The sequence below is a fragment of the Microtus pennsylvanicus genome, chromosome 4 (genome assembly GCF_037038515.1).
Source record: "Microtus pennsylvanicus isolate mMicPen1 chromosome 4, mMicPen1.hap1, whole genome shotgun sequence".
NCBI lineage: Eukaryota > Metazoa > Chordata > Mammalia > Rodentia > Cricetidae > Microtus > Microtus pennsylvanicus.
Window position 1 is genome coordinate 49,005,847 of NC_134582.1, and position 20,946 is coordinate 49,026,792.

Below are 20,946 nucleotides of genomic sequence, written 5' to 3' on the forward strand. Positions count from 1 at the left end.
GAAACGGCTATTGCTTAAGCTCTTGAGCGAGGTGACCTGGAGTGACATCCTTTCTATCCTTGAGTAGCTGGTCCCATCCCTTTATAACCTAGAAGGGACTCAAGGATATATCTTGAATAGTTATATTATAACTGTTTTCTGGACTATTACAGATGACAGGGCTATGATTTTGAGCCAGCATTCCTAAATATCTGTCACTTGAATGTCTATGGTTACAATGATGAAAAACTAGTGTTTAGCAAATACAAAATTGTTTTGCTTTTTAAAAGATATCTGAAAATAGTTTTTCATAAGTATTTTAAAATCCACATGTCTGTGTCAATGCCTGTGTGTGTCCATGTGGAACCAGTGTGTATGTGTGTGTGTGTGTGTGTGTTGGATGTTTATGGGTCTGTGTGTGTGTGCACAGGTTCATGTGGAGACCAGAAGTTATGAATACCATTTTCTGTGAAGACATAATGCACCTATGTCCAGCTGCTCCAGAAAGGCAACCCAGGACAAACCAAGGTGATGATTGCACCAAGGTCCAACTTGGTGGACTGGTGAGTTTTTACTGTGGTCACTGACAGAAGTGTGGGTGAGAAGCACTCACAGGACCAGGGACGACTCAAAAGCAGCTGCATCATAGAAAAGCCAACCCCAACTCAGGTCACAACTCAGGACAGCTACATTCCTGGAACTTTCTGCACACTCTGCAGGCAGCTTGACACATTGGAGAAATTTCTTCCCCAATGCTTGGTTGGTCAGAGTCCCTTCCCCAGGCCTTTGTTTAATTGTGCTTTCAAGCTGGGGAAGGAATGGAGATCCTCTACATTCCATTTTTTCCCCAGGGAAAGTGCAAAATTCACGAGCTCCAACCTCGACCCTGAAGGGAGCGTTTCCATTCCGAGGGAACTGCTGTACAGCATCCACAGTGCAGTCACCTTCTGCCTTATTTGTTTGTTTGTTTTTTGAGAGGAAGTCTCTTGCTGAGTTTGGGGCTCACTTAACCAGCTAAACTGGCTGGCCAGAGAGCTCTGTGGAAATCTCTGGTCTTGGCTCCCCTAGCACTGTGGTTGCATTCATTGCCTCATGAGCCTCTTTCCGCCTGTCCTAAGGTGAATTCAGGTCCTCTGGCTTGCGCAGGAAGTGCTCTGCAGACTGTACCACCACGGTGTGCAAGTGGAGCTCAGGGGACAATTCGCTGGATTCTCTTTTTTTCTACCAAGTAGGTCTCAGGAATCACCTCAGGCTTGGTGGCATATCCACTGAGCATCTCTTCTGTCCAAGATCCAACTTCTTACACATTGCTGGCTTGGGATTTGGTAATCTTTGATGTGGTAGCAACTGTGGGCTGGATGGCAGAGGTCTCCTGTGAAATCCCCTTGGTCAGCCTTTCAGGGGTTCAAACCGGAGAAACTGCCTCCACTCCCACACCTGACTACTGTTCTCCTCAGTTTCTTTTCAGTGTTTTCCCGAAAGGAATGAATGTGCCAGGGGAGTTGGATGAACTAGGTTTCTTTCCTTTGTTTTTCGCCACCCTTCCCAAGTATTTCCCACTCTCCCCTCCCAAACACTCCTGGGGGGGGGAATGACGGTGAAATTTTCAATGAAGAGAGGTCTCCTGGGCTTCCCAGGCATCGCACTCATGTCTCTCTGAAAGGTACTTGTTGCTATCTATAGTGGCTTTTGTAGTTTGGAAAGCACTCTAGTCTTCCAATAAGCTTATATTATTTTAGAATTATCCTTATAAAAGATTACTTTTCAAGGTTTGCTATTTCCGTACCCAGTGCTTGACTCTTAAGAAAAAAGACATTCTGTAAACATATGACTTAAAATTGAGTTTTGTAAATCTGTCTTTTTTTTGTTGTTAAAATGGAAAACATTCTTTTTAATGACTAGAGGTAAAATATAGATAGAAAATTTGGAAGACATTAGCAACCTTTATTCCCTCCCCACCCCCGGCAAAGCAGTTTAATTAGGAACTAATCTTTGCCATGAAACATCTGACAATCGCCATAGTATAAGATATCCTGCCGTCTTGGCAACACTACCAATTTGTTGCAACATTTTAAGCTATTACATTACTACGGAAAGAGCGATTTTTTACATGAAATTTTAAAAATAAAACAAAACAGATTTTCCCCCCTTAAGCAATCCATAACTTAAGGAAAGTTGCTCTAAAGGAGCTGAGCATGAGAACTTTGAAATCCTTGAGGGAAGAAGGAAGCTCTAGGGCTGAGCGTCTCCGGTTGCACCCACCAGGCCGCTCTTGCAGTATAGGTGTGCGCGTGCACGAGCGCGACCAAAAGTGTCCGAGTGCGCGCGTGAGATTGTGCACGCGACCCCGTGCGTGTGCATTCTCCGGCCCGCAGTTCCTGATCTGCTGCGCCGGCCTGGCGGACTCCAGGCTCGGGCTTCCCCCGTGCGGGGGCGGGCACAGCGGGTAGCCCGGAGCAGCTAGGACACAGACCGTCGTGCGCGCCCCGGGGCTGCGGTGGGCACCATTTTCTGCTGTGCTCAGGACAGGCACATAAAAGGGAAGGCGGCAGGGCCGTGGCTGTCCCGGTTCCCTCAGATGCCCCGGCCGCAGGTTTATTATTACAGTAGGGCTGCACCGCCTCTCCCTGGCGGGCCGCCTCCGCGCCTGGCACGCCCCCAAACCGCCGCCTCCGCCTCCTTATTTGTCTGCAAAGCCGCCGCGCGGCGAGGCGGAGAACCCGCCAGAGTGCGCGCTGCGCTCCCGGGACTGCTCGGCGCGGTCCCCCCCCCCCCATCCCTCCCCAGGGCCCAGTGCCCTACGGCGGCGACGGCGCGGGTGCGGGGGCCGGGGAGCGCGCGCGTGTTGGCCGCGCGCCCACGGGGCCGCGAGCCGCCGATTCCTGCCGAGTAAGCAGTCTGGCTCCGCGGTGGCAGCAAGGCTGGGGCGCTGGCCGCGCGCCAGCTCCCTCAGAATTAGCTCATTGTTCACTAGTACACTAGCAGAAGAGAGGGGAGGAGGTGGGCGGAGAAGGGGGGGACAGAAGAGAGAGAGAGAGAGAGAGAGAGAGAGAGAGAGAGAGAGAGAGAGAGAGTTGAGATTGAGAGATCGGTTTAGAGGAAGAGAGAGACGCAAGACACACACTTGGAGAGAGCGCGCAAGGCAGGGAACCCTTCCTTCCCCTCCTCTTCCGAGGCTGCACTTCTTGGAAGTGAAGCGGGTTGGGGTTTTGTTTCCCTTCCCCCCTCCGCCCTCCTCTTCCTCCACCCCTTTCCCCTCCCCCTCCCTCAGCTGTCTTTCTAGCATGATGCCCTTTTTCACCCACATTTGTGTTTCAGGTGTAGAGAGGAGAGAGTGAACAGGGAGCGGGGCTTTTGTCTGTAAGTATATGCCTTTCTCATCCCCAGCTGGGAGCGCTGCTTTCTCTTTTGTGTCAATTCCTTGCCTTTGCGCTAAACTGGACCCTCCAACCTTGCAGAGTTCATGCTTTTTCCCTCTGAATTTTAGGGCTAAAGCTGACACCTTGGAGAAATTATGTCATTTTGCTCCTGCTGCATTAAGGCTGGAATTTAACTCGACCTCCCCCCTCCTTTGTTTAATGCACAAGTTGAAAGAAACGAATTCTTTTGTGAAGGGGTGGGGTTTTGCTCGCTGGTGGGGTTAATTTTGTTCTTGCTCATTGTTAATAAGGAGCCGTTTTGTTCCTTTGCATTAAATGCACTTTGGTGCATGCAAGCTTCCCTCTCCCCTTGTAAAATCCTGACACTTGATTACTCTTTCAATGTTGCTGCTGCGGCCGTGGGTCTTTCATGTTTTCTCTCCTTCAACACTTCTCTCTGTATTTTTTTTTTTTTTTTGTTTTACAGAGCAGTTGAACTTGGGGTTCTGGAGTATTAAAAAGAAATGACTGCTTTTTCTCGGTGCTGCTAATAACCTGATTTGCATTTGTGTTTCTATAACAACATTATAGGAAAACTCGAAGTGCCTCTGACACCCGTTTGGAGAACTTTTAGTTTTTCCATTCATCTTAATTTTGCCATAACTTACATTAACAAAAGAGTTGTGCTGTAGTGGAATAAAGGCGGAGGGCGAGCCACCGAAGGATCTACATGAATGTTTATTTGGTTTGGGGAGAAGGGCATAATGGTGTATGTTCCTGGCTTTCTCCCCTGTGTAGGTTTTCTTTCCTTCTTTCTTTTTCTTTCTTTCTTTTTTTTTAAACACGGAAGGTTATGTAATGCAGTGCCATTTCCAAAAATATCCACTCTGAGGCATCACACTACGGTGGAAGGCTGATTCTTGTTCTGCCGTCTTGATTGCAAATACACTGCCAGTAGTATGTCTGGGAACAAAGAGCAGCCAGCAAACAACCTATTTTTATCACTTGGGTCTACTTTTAAGTTGCCAAACCTTTTGAACTGCAATTTAAAGATGAACTAGTCACTAAGAATAGCCCAGGACTGCAGAGACAGGTGCCAGGGATTCCTTTGTCCCCTATGTAGACCTGTAGACCACTTGGGAAGCTCTTTCAGGGACTGTAGTGCTTAGAATAATTTGCATGGAACTCATCTCCAGTTCACACAGTGCTTGTCTGTGACCCCTGAGGAGGCTTTTTTTTTTTTTGCATTTGCTAACCTGTGGTGAAACAAAGTGTCTACTGTATTTAAACATATTTTGCAGGTTGGTCTCCCTGGACTGAAGCAAGGGAGAACAGAAGCTCAAGACTATTAAGATTCTCAAAATGGTAAGACATGGTCATCAGAAGAAATTCTCAGTAGCTCCTTATCAATAATTCCGCATAAGTAACAGCCACCCACCTTCATCCTGCCTGGTTCTCTATTGTTCCTACCCCATCTGACCTTTCGCAGGTCTGTCTCCAGCATGTGGAGCTTGCTGGTGCAGCGGGCTATATGGAGGGCATGTGGTGAATTAGACTTGCAGCCATTTGGAATAGGAAATGAAGATTCTTGTTTTCAGAGCAAGGATGTTTTAGCTCGAACAGCAGGAACTATTCTGTTCTTTAAGAAGATTGACGTGTTGTGACATACATGCGGGGAGAATGGCAGCCGGGCTCAAACCATGGGTCTTCTATACAGATAGCCAGAACTTACCCCAAACTATGAGTCTGTGCCTAAGGAACAAGCTATAGTATGAGGTGCTGTCCTTAATAGCAGAAGATAGGATTTTTTTAGTGAATGCATCATGTATTGTTATATATATATAACATGATTTCAGTTTTAGAGGGCAGGCATATTATCCTCTAAATTAAAATATAGTGATTTCTCCTAAGAAGTGTAAACCAAAGATAGGATAGTTACATTTCTGATTAAATGAAGCAACATAGAAAATATACATTAAAAGTAGCTAGATACATAAACTAGCTAGATACATTAAACTTCTGGGGGGAGGAAACAAAAACGTTTGCAGCTTTCTGTGCAGCATGCCCTCCTGGGATGCTGATGGGCCTCAATGCACTTGTCTTCTACGTACAATGTGTGCTTTCCTAATTTGCCTCTTATTTTTTTTCTTTTAAACAAGGGTGGAATTTAGTGAATTAAAATTGGATTTGATATACTTCATGTTTTCTTTGAGAACAACCAAGAATTAGCTTCCAGGGAGAGAGATGAGTCAGAGACAGTTAAATGAGTTCAGATTGGCTTTCATTAAGAAGTGAGCTTTTTAATTTTTTAACATATGCCTTGCCTGTCATTTCAACAAGTGGGTGTCAAAGCACTGAGCAAAGTCAGTCTGGCTTGGACTGGCTTGCTGATGATGAAATTAAAGAATTGGGGCAGAAAGACAAAAGAGGTGAACATAAAATCAAACTAATCAATGACCTCTTTGCGAGCAGTTACCCTCATCGCCCCTTCCCAGTTAGCCACTTTTGCAGAGTTGCAAGGTGGCGGTGGAGTGTAGCTCTCATTATTCAGTGCTCTTGCTGGAGGGGCCGCCTCACTTGCTCTGCCCTCCAGCCCACTCCCTGTGTATCGCTGTAGAGAGACCACAGAGACTGTATGTTGCAATGTATCAAGTGATAGTTTTAGTTAAACATAAATAGGACCATTGAGCCCTGCCAAGTCCAGTCCTATAGATCAAGGTCAAAGCACAGCACCAGGCTTCTGTAGGAGGGGGTGGAATGTGCTCTGTGGAAGGCAGGCATGCATGCCAAGCTCTGAACGAAAGCTGGAACCATTAGAAGGCAGAAAAGCAAAGACAAATTATTATCAAACACTAATCTTCCTCGTGTGTCCATGTTGTGTGGTGGAAGAATGGATGGTCGCAGTTTGTTTCTCTTGGGAGGATTTTACTCATGGAAAAAAAAAGGAAGAAAGTTCTCACAACTTCTCTGTGCTCCTTCCATCAAGACGTCAGTCCCTTTTGGCACAAGCCCATTGCCTGAAATAAAACCCCCGGCAGTTATTGTCTGAGGGTGATTCCAAGTCACTTTCTAGAAATTCTTGTATCTGGAAAGTCTAAGTTCTTTAAAGTCCTTGTGTGTAGTATTGTTAAAAAAAAAAAAGTTTTAAATATATTTTTTAAAGACTGATATTAGAGATACCCTCAACCCTCTTTCTTTCTTTTTTTTTTTTTAACAAAATGAAGTTCATTTCCTTTCTTTGATTAAAACTGGGATTGCTTTGTAGAACTCTGTATCTAATTTACTTGAAGATTTGGCTCACATACAGTAGAAATTTCTTACAGGAAGCGGCCTGATTAACTACTGGCCATCTCTGGAATGAATGTGTGTGTGTGTGTGTGTTGCTTTTTCTCTGAAGCATATATTTTCATCTACATGCATAAAACATTACAGAGAATCTAATCTCCATATGCTATAAGGGTTCATTTCAAACACAAATTTGTAATCTTTTCAGTCCAGCGTAAGAAATTAGTCAGTGAACAGCAGACTTCTACAGGTTGGGATTAAATATCTGGTCTTTTTACACACTCTAAGTTGGTAAGGTGTACTGGTTAGTTCTACTTGACACAGATTAGAGTAGCCTAGGTGGAGGGAACCCCAATTGAGGAATGGCCTCAGTTTATGGACAGGTTTGTGGGTAATTTTTCTTGATTGATGATAGATGTGGGAGGGTCCAGTCTACTGTGTGTAGTGCCACCCCAGACAGGTGGTCCTGGGTTGTATAAAAAAAACAGGATAAGCAAGCTGTGAGGAACAACCCAGTAAGCAGTGTTCTTCTGTGGTCTCTGCTTCAGTTTCTGCCTTCAGGTTCAAATCTTGGCTGCTGCCCTGGCTTCCCTCAATGATGGACTTCTAGGCCAAATGAATCCTTTCTCCCCCAGGTTGCTTTAGGTCATAATATTATTACAGCACCCGAAAACAAACTAGAACTTAGGGTTTCACAATAGTAAATTGGAGGCATGCCAGAGTCATAGAGTGCTGTTTGTATTATTACAATAAATAGATAAATAAGATGATGTGACTGTCTCCAGCCCTGTGCCACCTTTCACAGCATTTGTACATCTGAATACAACAAAGAGGGTGCCAGTCACGTGATGGTTTTGGAGGTGATGCCTAAGGTGGTAACAACCCAAAAATATTGTTAAATTGTTAGTTCTAAGCATATTTTCTGCATCTTTATTGTCCAGAATATTTTTATCAGTGACTCATTCTCCAGCTCTTTCAGGCCCTTGCCTTTATTGTTTGCAATTTGTAGGATTTTGTATAGTTTTTTAATTACCGAGAGTTTACAGCAATCTTCAGGATTTTTTTTTTTGTATTTCATGAGGGTTTTTTGCTAATTTTTAATTTCTAGACCTGCCATTTTAGGATGTGTCGTCGATTCATGTAGTTTATTTTAAAGGTGCTTGGCTTGTATATGTCAAAGAAGAGAAGACATTTCAGAATATATATTGAAACTAGTTTGAAAAACCAGATTTTTAATCCACTGCCAAAGCTAAAGTCCCGGTTTTACCCTCTGTGGAGTAAACCTGCCTCCCAGTATGTGTGTGCCGTGAACTCCCAGTGACATGAGCATGAGCTTGGAATGTTTTAACAGAGATGTAGGAACTGGAACAGTTTCCCTTCTCTCTGTGGCTGATGCTGGGCATTGAGGAAGATGGGTTGGCGCTATTGGACTGCTCAGGCTGCTCTGCTTCTGTACAGGCTGTGAAGGAGCGTCCACGGGCTCCTAAGAAGACCCCTCAGCAGTGCCCCCTTAACATAAACTTTCTGGCTCAAAGAAAAAGGCTAGGCTTGGGGAGGGTTGGTCTTACTGGCTGTCTGTGCCACTAGGTTTGGGGTGTAAATTGACAAGTAGCTGCAGTGACTTTTGCTACTACCTGGGAGGTAATTTTATATGGTGCCATCTTGTCTTTCCCCAGGCCTTGCTGTGTATGAAGGGGAGAATTGGCGATTGTTTAGGGGAAGTAGGACAGAAGAGATAATCCGTCTGTCTGGGCTTAGCCTCAGTCAGCTTCCTCCTGATCTATAGAGATAGTCGGGTTGGAGTTGGTATTCACGCACCTACCGTCTCGGTGTAACTAATCTTGGAATAATTAGCTATTCAAAGTGTGTCCCACTTCAACACTGTATTTCTTGAAAAGTTAGATATAGGTCAGGTTATCATAAATATACAAATGGAATTCACTTCATTTTAAATCTTAAATTCTTCCCAAATCAGAAAATGCACCTCTAAAATATATTTTGCTCAGATGAATGGGTAATCCTGAAATAAGAATTTTAAATATTCATTTACCTGGTCCCTAAATGTCACGCCTTGAAAGGTGGTGCTGCCACATCCTTGGTCCCCAGCTCTCTGATCAGTGCTCTTCGTGGCTGGAGAGTCTTTTAAGACCAGGTCCTTACAGCTTCAGCGAAATGGAAGACTGAAATAATTACCTGAAAAACTATGTTATATAAAAAATAAACCCTTTGATTTCATCTGATTCAACTTGGTAATTCAGATGTTGCTGGAGTGCTGTGGTGGTAGAAGGGTTTGCTTGCTTTATCTGTGTAATTCTTCTGCTGTGCAGAAAGGGCTAAGGATAAGGCAATCTTATCAGCAACTCCAATCCAGATATGCGAAGGGAGAAAGATTCAAGTGTGCTTGCACTGCGTTATCTTGTCTGATGATGTGTTGCAAGATTCCAACTTTAAACTGCTCTGCTGGCTTGCACTAGAAAACAGCTTAGCACTGGGTCTAAATTTATCCCAAATGGATATTTAGGAACATTCGTATCCTTGAGAGAATTTCAATAATATTTCATCTCATTGGCTGAAAAAAATTCACAATGCTTCTGTTTAGTGCATTATATACATTGCCAGCCCTGTTAGTTTGTGACTTAAACATTTAAATTTCTCCCCACTAAATTCTCAATCTCAATCCATTCGTTGGTAGCAATGGCATGCTACTAACCCCAATGATGTAACTTGTTAGTAGTGCATAAGCTTTTTTTCATATTGCCCAATTGATTATAGGCCTACAGAGGAATTATCTACTTAATATTTATGCTTAGAAATAGTAAATATGTAGTAGAAGCTTAAAAAATATTTTGTGTGTCCATGCTAATATCTATTAAGTTGGATGTTTTACAGTGTGGCTCTAATGAGTTACCATGATTAGTTTTTGTGAAGTAGAAGTAATTTGCCTCATTGACCCCTCCTTGTAAAGTGCCAGGGACCCGAAATGAATGTAACCTTCATTTACACAGCAAACTGCTTGCCATTCTTTGTTAAAAGGGTAAGAAACTTAGTGGTTAAACCATAAAGTGTGGCACTTGCCAAGAGAGAGTAGCTTGGGCTGCGCTGGTGACCAGTGTTCGGAGCCACGCTCTGAGTAGGCAATGAGGTTCTGCCACTCTGGGGTTTGATCCATCCGTGGTACTCAAAGCCCACAGCAGCTTATCCTACAGCGATAAAGAATCCCCTCCTGAATCCAGGAGGGGCTTCACTGTCAGCCTTGTGACATTAACACTCACTTGTTTCCAGTATACTCTGAATCTGTGGTCCAAAGGACACACAGGCAGCCTGACTGGAAGCACGAGGCTAAGAAGAGCCAGCATGGACTGTGCACCATTTGTGTGCCAACTGAACAGCATTTCCACCTAAGCACTGTGCGTAGATTGCAGACATCACGTGACCCCCATATTCTAATTGCCGGAGGAAGACTAGCATGCACAGCCAATCTACCCGACACTGCAAGACCCCATAATCCAGGACTAAGCATAAGATTCAGAGGCGCAGGGTGTGCGGTACCAGTGGAAATCTTTCTTATTGGTGGAATAGAAATTAATCTAGAGCTAGAAACGGCAGGCTTACCATGCATGCCACCTCTGACTCCCGTTGCACCTGTGGCCGAGGGCCTCAGTCAGCCTCCACATTCGTTCTTCATCCTGAGTGTGGTATTTAAGTCCTCCATGTAGTATTTCAGGAAGACATGCACACTTGACTGCTGTTAACGCAACATTTGAGCCCTAGAAGTGAACTGTTTTCTCCTTGAGAGCAAGTAATATGTGACATTACATTTTCTAATCTAAAGTCTTGAAAATCGTCATTAATAAACATTGGACACATGAAGAATTAAGTATATTCAGGTAGCTTTAGAGGAGGCAGAAGAGAATTCTAGATGAAAAGGATAGATCAGGGAGTTATACTTGCAATAGCACCTCTTCCCTGTTAAGGTCCTCTGTGCTGTCAAGGATAGGCCTCAAAAATTAGACCTAGAAGTCAAGGACTTGATGCCCTAAGCAAGAAGAAGCCACTGAGTAGGCATTCTCCAGATGGCTGAGGGCACTCACTCGGGTTACCAGACTATCTCAGATTCTGTGCCTTCCGACTGAGCAGAGCCTGTCCCCTACTCCCATACTCTGGTTAAAGGTACAGCTGTCTTTATTTCTCACTTTTACTGTCCTTGGACCAGGGCTTACCCTGATGGGAAAAGGGGTACCCCTGGCCAGTGATCTGGAAAGGGGAAAGGGAGCCCAAGGCAGCAGCAGCCCCTCTTTGTGACAGTGGTGTCCTCTGAGTGAGAGGCCCTCCCAGTTAGGCAGACTGGGTGCGTGCTCAGGCTGACCAGATGTGTTAGGGATTCGGCTGTTTATTGCCCTCAGGTCTCCCTGACGAACTAACGAGACAGACTTTAAAGTACAAGCCAGCTCCAAACAGCGTCTTGATAAAATTGTTTGCCGTTTGGGTCCTGTAGACTTTAGTATGTGTAGGCAACAGCTGTGCGTATCGGAGGGGAATCTCCTCACATGGTTCACCAAAGTTGGGGAAAGTCAAGTCTGTCCTCCAGGGACTTCTCAGAGGCCCTCTTGGGGAGGTGTTAACTGCAAGGTCTCCACAGGAAGTGACAGGACTAGGCTCTATGGGACTGACCCACAGCCTCTTTAGGTGAGTTGGGCCCATCCCTCAGCCTTCCAGTGAGGGCAGTGTAGGCCAGCACCTGTAGTTCCCTCGGGTGAGTTGGGCTCTTATCCAAGGCTTTTTCCGAGGACAGCATAGATGAACATTGCTCTCCAGACTGTTTATCCATCCTCCATCATGTCCTAGATCTTCCTTAATTTCTGGGGTGAAACCAACTTGTTCGGAACCATTTGAAATAATCCTTTCTTTGTAGCCATGATTGGGATTAGCCCAGGTCACTTGTCCCGCGGTCCGTCCTTCTGTGCCTCCCCACTCCTTGGACTATATGGAATGCACCACCCAACAAGATAGAGGTGGGCTTCAAGATTGAGAATGATCTCTATGAAATAACCCTAGTACCCCTTTATCCCTGTAGGGGAGACTTTCATGTACCTTGTCTGTATATGACACCAGTGCCATTCCTCCTGTGCTAACCTACTAAAGCATGTTTTCCTAACCCGCCAAGGTTGTGACCTTGAAGTATTGACCCCCTAACCACCACATAAGCCTGTCGTTCTTGGTAGCAGTAAGGCTGTGACACCTTGCTCCACCCCACCCCCTTCGTCTGTGGGTAGGGTGGAGAATTCGGAGATGGGAAAGTTTCATGACTCAGAACTTTAGAACAACTAGTAAAATAACTTGATGTTCTCATTACATAGTGTGGAAGCAAACCCTGGCCTTCGTTAACATGCTCTAATGGGGCCTTGGAATGGCGCCTACATCCATCTTGGCCAGGTTGATCTCTGCTGTAATGCCTAACCAGGATCTGCCATGTCCCCAGTGATCAATAAATGCGCCAATGCTTGTAGAATAAATAAATGAGTCACTGGTCATAGATACATGACAGTCTGGCATTTCTGGCCAGAACCAGGTGGCCTACTTCGGGATTTATGACCATTACCAGCCTGGCCCTGGGCAGAGTTGCAATCTCTCAGATTATTAATCTTGTGGTCCAGGAAGTGAGATGAACCTGGACAGGTGATGCATTCACTGAGTAAAGCCTCTGTCTTTGAGCATCCTGGAAGAGTCAGGAGGTAAGGGGGACAGTTAGGTCAGCTCTAACCATCCTAGAAGCACAGCGTTAGCTCAGGATGCTGGGTTTGTATGGTTTGCTCTTTCCGGGGAGAGCCCCAGACCTCACCCAGGGTGCTGGCTGTGGAGTATGCACTCAGTAGTGACATGTTTCCAGCAGGCAGCAGGGATAGCCTCTCAGTACTCGAATGGATGTAGTTGAGCAGAATCTGCTCTAGCTTCACAGATGAAATCCTCAAGACAAAATTATTGCCAAGTACTTCCTTGGCCTGCTTTCTAAAACCGTTTGTCTTCAGGGTGTTTTGATTCTATAGCTGGAGGTGTTTCAAAGCCCCGATTCCAAGAGGCTTGGTTCAGTGGCCATCCAAACTTTCAAGGAGGACAATACAAGAGTAACTTGAGTTTGAGATGGAGGAAAAGATGCAAGAGAGTGTGACTGAAGAAAGGAGGGTCTGTTTCTCCTTTTTGGCTAAAATTGGCAGTTAGAGACACCGACTGGAAAAGAGGGGGGAGGAGCCAAATAGCTGTGGCCAATGAGAATACTGAATCCGAGCCTTCCCGATAGGTAGTTAAAACAAAGTTTTACAAAGTGTGAAGAAGTGTTGGTGTGGCTGGCCAGCTCTAGCCCTTCAGTGCCAGCCCTCAGGTCACGATCACACAGCTGTCCTTTGATTACCGGGGCAGGTAACAACCTTCCTACTGGAGCCAGGCTTGATACAATTCCAGCAGGGAAAAACACCACAGGCTGAAGGGGGAGAATTTTACAAAAGTTGTTTTGTTTAATATAGGCCCAGGCATTTTGAGGACACTTTTATCGGGTAAAGTTGGTGTCTAATAAAGGAAACCATTTTTGGGGGGTGGGGGACAGAAGGAGAAAGTAAGGGAACACAGTGCTTCTTGGACATTCTCTGTGAAGGAAAAACTGTAGTCAGTACTTAGATGGATAAAGACAGTGGTAAACATGACCCCAGTAAGTGCTATTAAGTACTCAGTACTCCACCACAAGATAATTTCATAACCTTCACTAGGTCATCCTTGTGAAAGCCCCTGCCCCCAGGCTCCTTGAGACCATAGTCTGAAAGGTTGTCAGGCGCTTGCTAAGTGGGCATATTAGCACGTGTGGGGTTGGCAGCCTAGGGTTGAGCGTTCACCCTGATGCGTTGTAGGAACTCAGCTAAACCAGATGAAAGAGAGAACACTGTACACGGCGTACAGCCATGGTTAAGTCATGCAAGCAGCACTGGAGGGTATCAGATGTTATATGATTAAGATAATTAGAACTAGGACAGATGAGTGATACTAGCCAGCCCATTGCTTTCCCGAACAGACTTTCTTTGACTGGCAGCTTGTGGTGTATGTGCGTGTGTGTTGCTCACCCTGAGTGTACACGCAGAGGCTAGAGGTTGGTGTCCACCGTCTTCCGCTGCTATCTGCCTTGTTTTTTGAGACCAGATTCCTTATTAAATCTGAAACTTGACATTTCTGAGATTGACCAGAAAGCCTTGGATGCAACTCTTGCCATCCAGCGCTGAGGTCACACACTGCCACACTCAGATTGTACCTGAGTACTGGGAGTGCAAACGTTAGTCTTCCTGGTTGTGTAAAGTACTTTTCCCACTGAAACATCTCCTTAGCATGCCTATCTCCTAAAAGTCTTTTGGAAAATTGTATTTACTTCTTTGATGGCCCCAGTCCAAATTAATGGGACATTACTAATTGATAAAAATGTGCTTTCTGTTTTTACAAAGTGCCCACCATACTTACTACTTCACAGAAAGTGAGGGCTTTGTAATACTTTTTCATGGATTGATTGGGCAACTGAAATTATATCATTAATTAATATGTTAGTTAATACAGAATCAACATATCTGCTTATATCTTTAAGCCCTCTGTCTCATATGTTTTTATCCTGATTGTCTGGATTTGATTTTTCCAAAGTCCCAATGATCTGTACCAGGTTAAGTCTCTGGGCTTTGCTCTCTTCTAGACTTGGGTCTAACTACACATCATCCAGTGCTTTGGCCTGAAAGTTTGCTTAGTTTTTGATAATAGAATCTTAAATTATTCAAATCTTGTTATCATGGACTGGGAGCCAGGTCTACACATCTTTTTATTTAATCTTTACAAAGTCTTTCTCCACCCTACCCCCTTTTCCTGAGGACTGTTTTTTAAACTTTAATTTTATTATGTGGGGCTTGGTTGTCTACCCTGTCATAATCAATTCAATCAGAGGTTCAATTAAATTTATTCTTGGCCTCATAGAAGCAACTTCTTTGATGATGTGAATTTTTACTAAAATCACCAGCTGTTCGTACCCTATAACTTTGATTATGGTTGAATGCAGTCCTCTGTGGGGTCTGAGCATGGCATAGGACACATTTTCTTGCTTGATATTTGGTGTCTTTAGACCGTGACTACCTGGTAATTGGCTTGTTACCCCTTCTCCATCTTCTCATTAGTCTGGCTTTAGAACTGTCTGGATCTCTGCTACGTTAATTAAAAGTTTTCAAATTAAATCATGTTAAATCTATTTTCTTTCTGAATGTCTAATTTCTAGGGGCTTCCTCACTGCCTTTCTGTTCTAACGAGTGTTTATTTTCTTCCTTTCTGGTCAAGATCACATTATGTTTTGTGCAATGCACGGTCTGTCTCCACAGATCACTGCTGAAGATAAGATTCTAATTCTCTTAGCAGTGTGTTTTAAAGTTGGCTAAATTTTTGAAAAGCAAAGTTATAGTGAACAAGATTTCAAATCTGTTCCGTGAAAGAGAACCCTGTGCAGCATTAGAGCGGCCTTTGAGGGCCATCTGAGGAGGGGCTGTCGGGGAGTTCATTTGGGGGTCAGATGAAAATGACGTGTGTTTTTCAGCAAATGGTCTTTGTCATCTGCTGCAGCGATCGCTAGATACATTTGTGCTGTGTTCATCATTTCCTTGCAGGGAAGTGGAAAGGGAGGGAGAGAGGGAGGAAAAGGGAGGGAAGGAGGAAGGGAGGGAGGGAAGGAGGGGAGGAGAGGGGAAGGAAAGCTGGAAAAAGGAGACTGTCAGGTTGGGTTCAGTAACATCCAAAACCTTAATGCAGCCATCCATGCTGGAGTTTCTGCTCACGTAGATTTCCACAGCAGCAGTGGTAACACTTGAGCAAATCTTGTGTTTATTTCCAAAGACTGCTTTATTTTTTCCCTCCTTAAGGTTAGTTCTATTTGAAGGAGTGGCTGTTTACTGGAAATAGGTTTTAGAAAAACAAATAATTTGAGAAAATTGCTTTTGACAGTGGGTATCAGACATCTGTCTACATTTCACCTCCAGCCACTAAGAGGGGGTAATGAATACCCTTGGGGGTTGGGAACTGACCTCTCCATTCTGTGGAGGGCCTCAGGGAGACGCTCCAGTGACTCTAGGAAGAGCACACGGTGTAAGTAGTGACAGGTGAGTCTGGGAGGATAGAGATGTTCTACCTTCTCCATGTCTTGACTGTGTGACCCTGGGAAATCCCCACCTCTCCCTCAGTCTTCTCATCTGTAGAATGGTAAGAGAGGAGAGCGGTCCAGGGAGCACTCACCTCTGTGCTGGGCCCTGGTGCCAATACTGTGTATTGACTCATTTCATCCTTACAGTAAAATGGTGGAGATTAAATTATTGCCCAGGCCTGGGGGTGAAACTTCAAGGTAGAGTGTTGGCTTGGCATCATAAGATGCTGGGTTCCCTCCCCAGTACCAAATGCCTACAACTTTTTTCCATGAAAACACGCGTGTAAATTGAGGTGTATAGCTCAGTGATAGAATGAACGCTTAGCCCTGGACTCATCTTCTGCAAGGAGGAAGAGAGGGAGGCAAGCCTCGTGATGGACTCTGTGATGCCGTACCACGTGTACCTGTGGGTCCATGACTTTGCACATTCTGTCCCCGCGGGTTCCCACAATACCCACGTCTTTCTCTTGGAAAGGATAGTTCTGATGTTTGGTGAACAGTGGAGTGAAGACGCAGGATGGAGGATAAAACAGAAGGCTGTGGAGTAAAGTCAGGTTTATAATGATGGTCTTAGTTTAAACAGGGTTTTCCTGGTGCTTGGAAGACAGGGTCTCGGTCAGGCACTTTCTCTTCTAACTTGGAGTCCCCTTTACAGACAGTGTCACAAGTCCTACGACACTGTTTCTTTCTTCATATCTTGCTCTGGAACACCATTTCCACTTGGGGTGGGGGGTCCTCCTCTGGTCCTCTGCCTTCCGGGACTCTTTCACAGAGAGGTGCCTTCATCCCTTGCTCCACCTAGTAGCTGAAAACCGGGCAGTGTTCAGGGCTGTAGCACACCCTTTCCGAGCTCGTTTCATCTCTCCTGTCCAGCTAGGTGTGTGCTGGTTTGTCTAGAGGACAGGCTACGGGAAACTGCTTTGTGGCCTCCCTTTGGCCTGAGCACCCAAAGAATGAGCAAACAGATCCATAGACTCGTCTCCTTTTCTTGCAAAGGCCAGGCTGCTTATAAGCTGTGTCTTCCTACATAGAAACTACTTTCCCTCCAGTCCTGGAGGTCTCTTAGGAGGCTGTGAGGGTCCCTTGGTCTGCACAACAGGGCAGCATTTACTCCTCAAGCATTGGCCTGTGAAATGTCTTCCATCAAATGCCAAGCAAAAGACAGGGCAATGATGGAAAGAGTGAATATTTCCTTCGGGGATACAAACTTGTGGAAGAAACGCAGGTTTTCTGGAAAGCTTATTCTTAGGTCTTTTACAAAAGTCAACCAGATGAAGGCTCCAGAATGTCTTTAGACCTGGGCAAAAGTCCATCTCATTATCCCACCAGACCAGGGAAATCCAGCATTCTCTGCCTAGATTAAGTATCTCACTAGCCTTTGACTGAAGGCTTTAGCAAAAGAAAGACAGGTTTAAGCAATTGTTCTTCCATTTGGTATTTTTTTTTTAAATTCTTGATGGGCAGCACAGTAATGTTTTGGTACAAAGAAGAGGGAAAAAAGCATCCTCGGTGACGAGAGGTGAGACGTCTAATAGTTCTTTGAAGTCCGAAACCTGGAAGACCATTACCCAAAGTGATTGACACCAATAGCATCAAGTCTGTTTAAGCTTGGGGCATGGTTAATTTTGCTGTGTGGTGTTTTTATTTATTTGCAATTTTTGTTTTCAAGACAGGGTTTCTCTGTGTAACAGTCCTGGCTGACCTGGAACTCTGTAGACCAGGCTGGCCTCAAACTCACAGAGATCTGCCTGCCTCTGCCTCTTGAGTGCTGGGACTAAAGGCATGTGCAACCATCACTCGGTGCAAGTTTTTTTTTTAATAATAAAGTTTATAAAATTTAAAATGTTAAAAAAATTTAAGTCTGGAGTTCCTGCTAGCCTTGGGATGGCTGTAGAAGGAGCTCTGAGGCTCTGGGCTTGCAGTTTGGGGAGAGAATAGCAGTGTTATTCTTCCTGTGGTAGAGAGTGTTGTCCTGAGGTGGACAGTTGCAATTCAGCACACTGAACGGGACACAGAGCTAATAGCCCAGTGTTCTTTTCCTTTTGATGGGCCTTCAAAGTTGGAGAAATACCACAAGACGGAATGTTTCTCCTTTCTTGCTGACACAACCGAGCAAATTCATCTAATGGAATAAGGTGGTCCAGACTCAGAATTCAGATGTGTTAAATAAATATTTACTCTGGTTCTACTCCATGGAGGTAAAAGATTTTTATAACATATTTGTTGGAGTCATGGGGGCAAAGAGAAGCTTATGCTGTGCCTGCATGCCTCGAGGGCTTTTTGGCTGCAGCTTAACAAAGGCTCCGTTTTTCTTTTTTATTCTCTTTATCATTCATTTTTCCCCTTTACTGAAAAGGCAAATATATTGTGGCCTCTTCTTTAAAATAATTTTAATTACATTTCTTTGGTTAACTAATTATGGTACATGTGCACATGTACCATAAGTCAGAGGACACGAGCCCGCTCGTACTCCGAACAGCAGCCTTGGCAGCAAGCCTGACTCACTGAGGCATCTGAGGCATTTCACCGCCCAGTTCTCCTTCTTGTTCTTCAGCTGCAACTCCGTAATCTCGGAATTTAAAAAGCTCCCCTAGCTTCTGGCTCTTTGTTTGGAAAGTCTCTTCTCAGGCGCGATGAGCGGGTTCCAGGGCTCTTTGTTTGGAAAGTCTCTTCTCAGACACGATGAGCGGGTTCCAGAGCTTTGGTCTTGTGCTTTACTTTGAGCTGTAACCAGCTGTGGAGACTTTGTTTTGTCTTCATTGCTGAGGAGTCACCCATGAAGTCCAGATTTGAAGCACGGAGCTTACTTCCTTGAGCCTAGACCACACTTGGCTCTGATCCCTGTACCAGACTGACCTCCAGTCCCAGGGAGGTGTCTTGGCAGAAAACTGGGAATCCCTCGATGCATGCTCTCTGATTTGGGTGTCTTCGTCTTTAGGTGGATTTTATTGTGCTAAACAAGTTTTTATTGGGAAGGAATGAGGCTGGGATAAGAGGGGGTGTTTGCTTGGTGTCAGTGTTTGCAGGTGACCTCAGTGTTGCTCTGCGTTAACAAGTCACTGCCTTCTACCTGGATTTGTCCCATCAAAACCCAGAAAATTCACATAATGAATGGGTTTAAGCAATGGTGTAAAAGGAAAGCCAGATGCGGTTGTTAACCTTTTGTGGCTTGTCCCTGCCTTGGTTTGTTGCTACCCTTGAAAGTCTCTTCACTGTTATTCTTAGAAAACAAAGTCTAAAAGAGTCGGCAGCCAAACAGACTCTTAGGTTGTGGAACGGGAGGACTGTGAAAGCTCTTTCTGCCGACAATTAATTTCACATGTAAACACTTTCAGTTTGTTGCCAGCAAGGAGATTTTCGTTTCCTTTCTCTGCCTAGTTGAAGTCTAGAAATAAAACTCCACAGCTGTCAGGTTCCCACGTATTCATCAGCGCCTCTCACGGTGGCTTTCCAGCGAGCAGAAAGAGTTCAGAGGATTCTACTATTAAAGTCCACACAACTGTTTCAGGCAGTCTTTGGATGATAGTGCAGCACATGATGCGAAATGGTCATATAATCTGCTCAGACTATGAATCAGACGTGAAAATTTTCTTGGCCCATCAGAGGAACATGCAGCTAGGGTCAAGCTGATACCAGTGGGTCTGACCAAGTTGGGAGCTGCCCTTGTCTTCCTTGTGAGGTCCAGGTATATTCCCTCACCCCACTTTCTCCATGTTAGGGACTTGTCGGACCGTGGGGACTGGCTTGAATGTCAGCAGGACTACCCGAGCCAGCCATTCCTTCTTGGCAGGAAGACTCGCAATGTTTTCTCTCTAATTACTCATTGTTCTGACTGCCAGTGTGTGTGTGTGTGTGTGTGTGTGTCTGTGTGTGTGTCATTTAGTTCTCAACAAATGTTTGCCAACTTAGGCACTAACACCTTTATTCTGCTTGCTGAAATTTGCAAAGATTCTATACATCGTTTGGGTGGCCCAGTGGTTTTCATGCTTTCTTTCCCCTCTTCCAGGGGCGATGGCTCTCTCCCATGTGCTTTCCCTGGGAGAAGTTCTGTCTAGCTTTTGCAGGGCTCTAAGGCCAGAGCTCCAGAGAGCGAGCACAGTGCACCGTCTTTTGGCACCATCTGGTCTTTGGTGCAATGCTGCTTAGAGAAAAATGATCTTTGTTCCTCATTGATGGTTTCAGTTTACAGTCTTCACTCATGAGACCAGCAGCACTTGGGACTCAGTGGCTTTTGAGGAAGAATCATAATTGTGCTCCTTCAGAGGATATTTACTGAAATGAGCTATATGAATATGCACATAAATTCCCTTCAAATTATAGGACTAGGTTTCACAACCTCCTGGCCAATTAGGCCTCACAGAACATGTACATATGCAGGCATACACTGCTTAATTGGCAGCTAAATTGTGAAATGTACCCCTTTGCTATGAAAAGAATTAACTGTGGAGGTTGGGCACCCGCTACCCTACTCTGTTTTCTTAATGGCAAGGGGTGGGCATCTATCTTTTTAAGTCCTAAACAGGCCATTTGTGTACATCCTTGAAACACAATGGACCCCTCCAAGGGTAAAGAATTGCATTACAGTTGTGGTCATTAACAGCCAAGCCGTGCAGTAGTCTTTACTTGCGATTTCTGGGAAGGTTTGTTGAACAGCTAAGGAAGTGGCGATTAGCTATGCGGTAAGTATTTGCTCAGAGTAAAGATATAATGGCGCCTTTGTAGGCCATTATCTTAGGACAGTCTTCTCAGAGAAATGTTGGGAAAAAGCAGCAAACAAATAGGGGACAATTTAGAAGCCTCTAAATTACCAGCTGGTAATACATAGAAATCAAATTCTGCCATGGAGTACTGGGAATGATAGGAAATAAGACAAAGGACTTCTCCAGCCCCCTAAATGTGGACCACAAGACCACTGGGAAAAAAAATAAAAATAAAGCACAAAAAGAGCAAACTTTCCAATGAAAAGCTTGAAAGAATTTAGGCAGTGTTCTACGTTGCTTTTTTTATTTTTCTTTTAAACATGAGACTGGTCTTTGATTATCCTCCAACACACGTACACACATACACTTTATATTTCTCATGTAGAATACTAGTTGTTAGTTATAATACCACCAGATAGCAAAT

At 44.7% G+C, this 20,946-nt stretch overlaps 1 protein-coding gene across 2 annotated transcripts in view; it reads left to right on the top strand.

The window, feature by feature from the left end:
• Nucleotides 1-2,772: 2,772 nt before the first annotated feature.
• The window catches only part of Nrep (neuronal regeneration related protein), a 28,541-nt gene continuing 10,367 nt past the window's right edge, over nt 2,773-20,946 (top strand). Inside the window, exons 1-3 of one of the 2 annotated variants that reach the window (XM_075969034.1) lie at nt 2,773-2,868; nt 3,298-3,339; nt 4,640-4,703. In XM_075969034.1, coding sequence (XP_075825149.1) covers nt 4,701-4,703 — 3 coding nt within the window. In that variant the 5' untranslated portion in view covers nt 2,773-2,868; nt 3,298-3,339; nt 4,640-4,700. Of the gene's footprint in view, nt 2,869-3,015; nt 3,122-3,297; nt 3,340-4,639; nt 4,704-20,946 lie in introns of those variants that run through there. The other variant, XM_075969033.1, reaches the window with a different exon arrangement.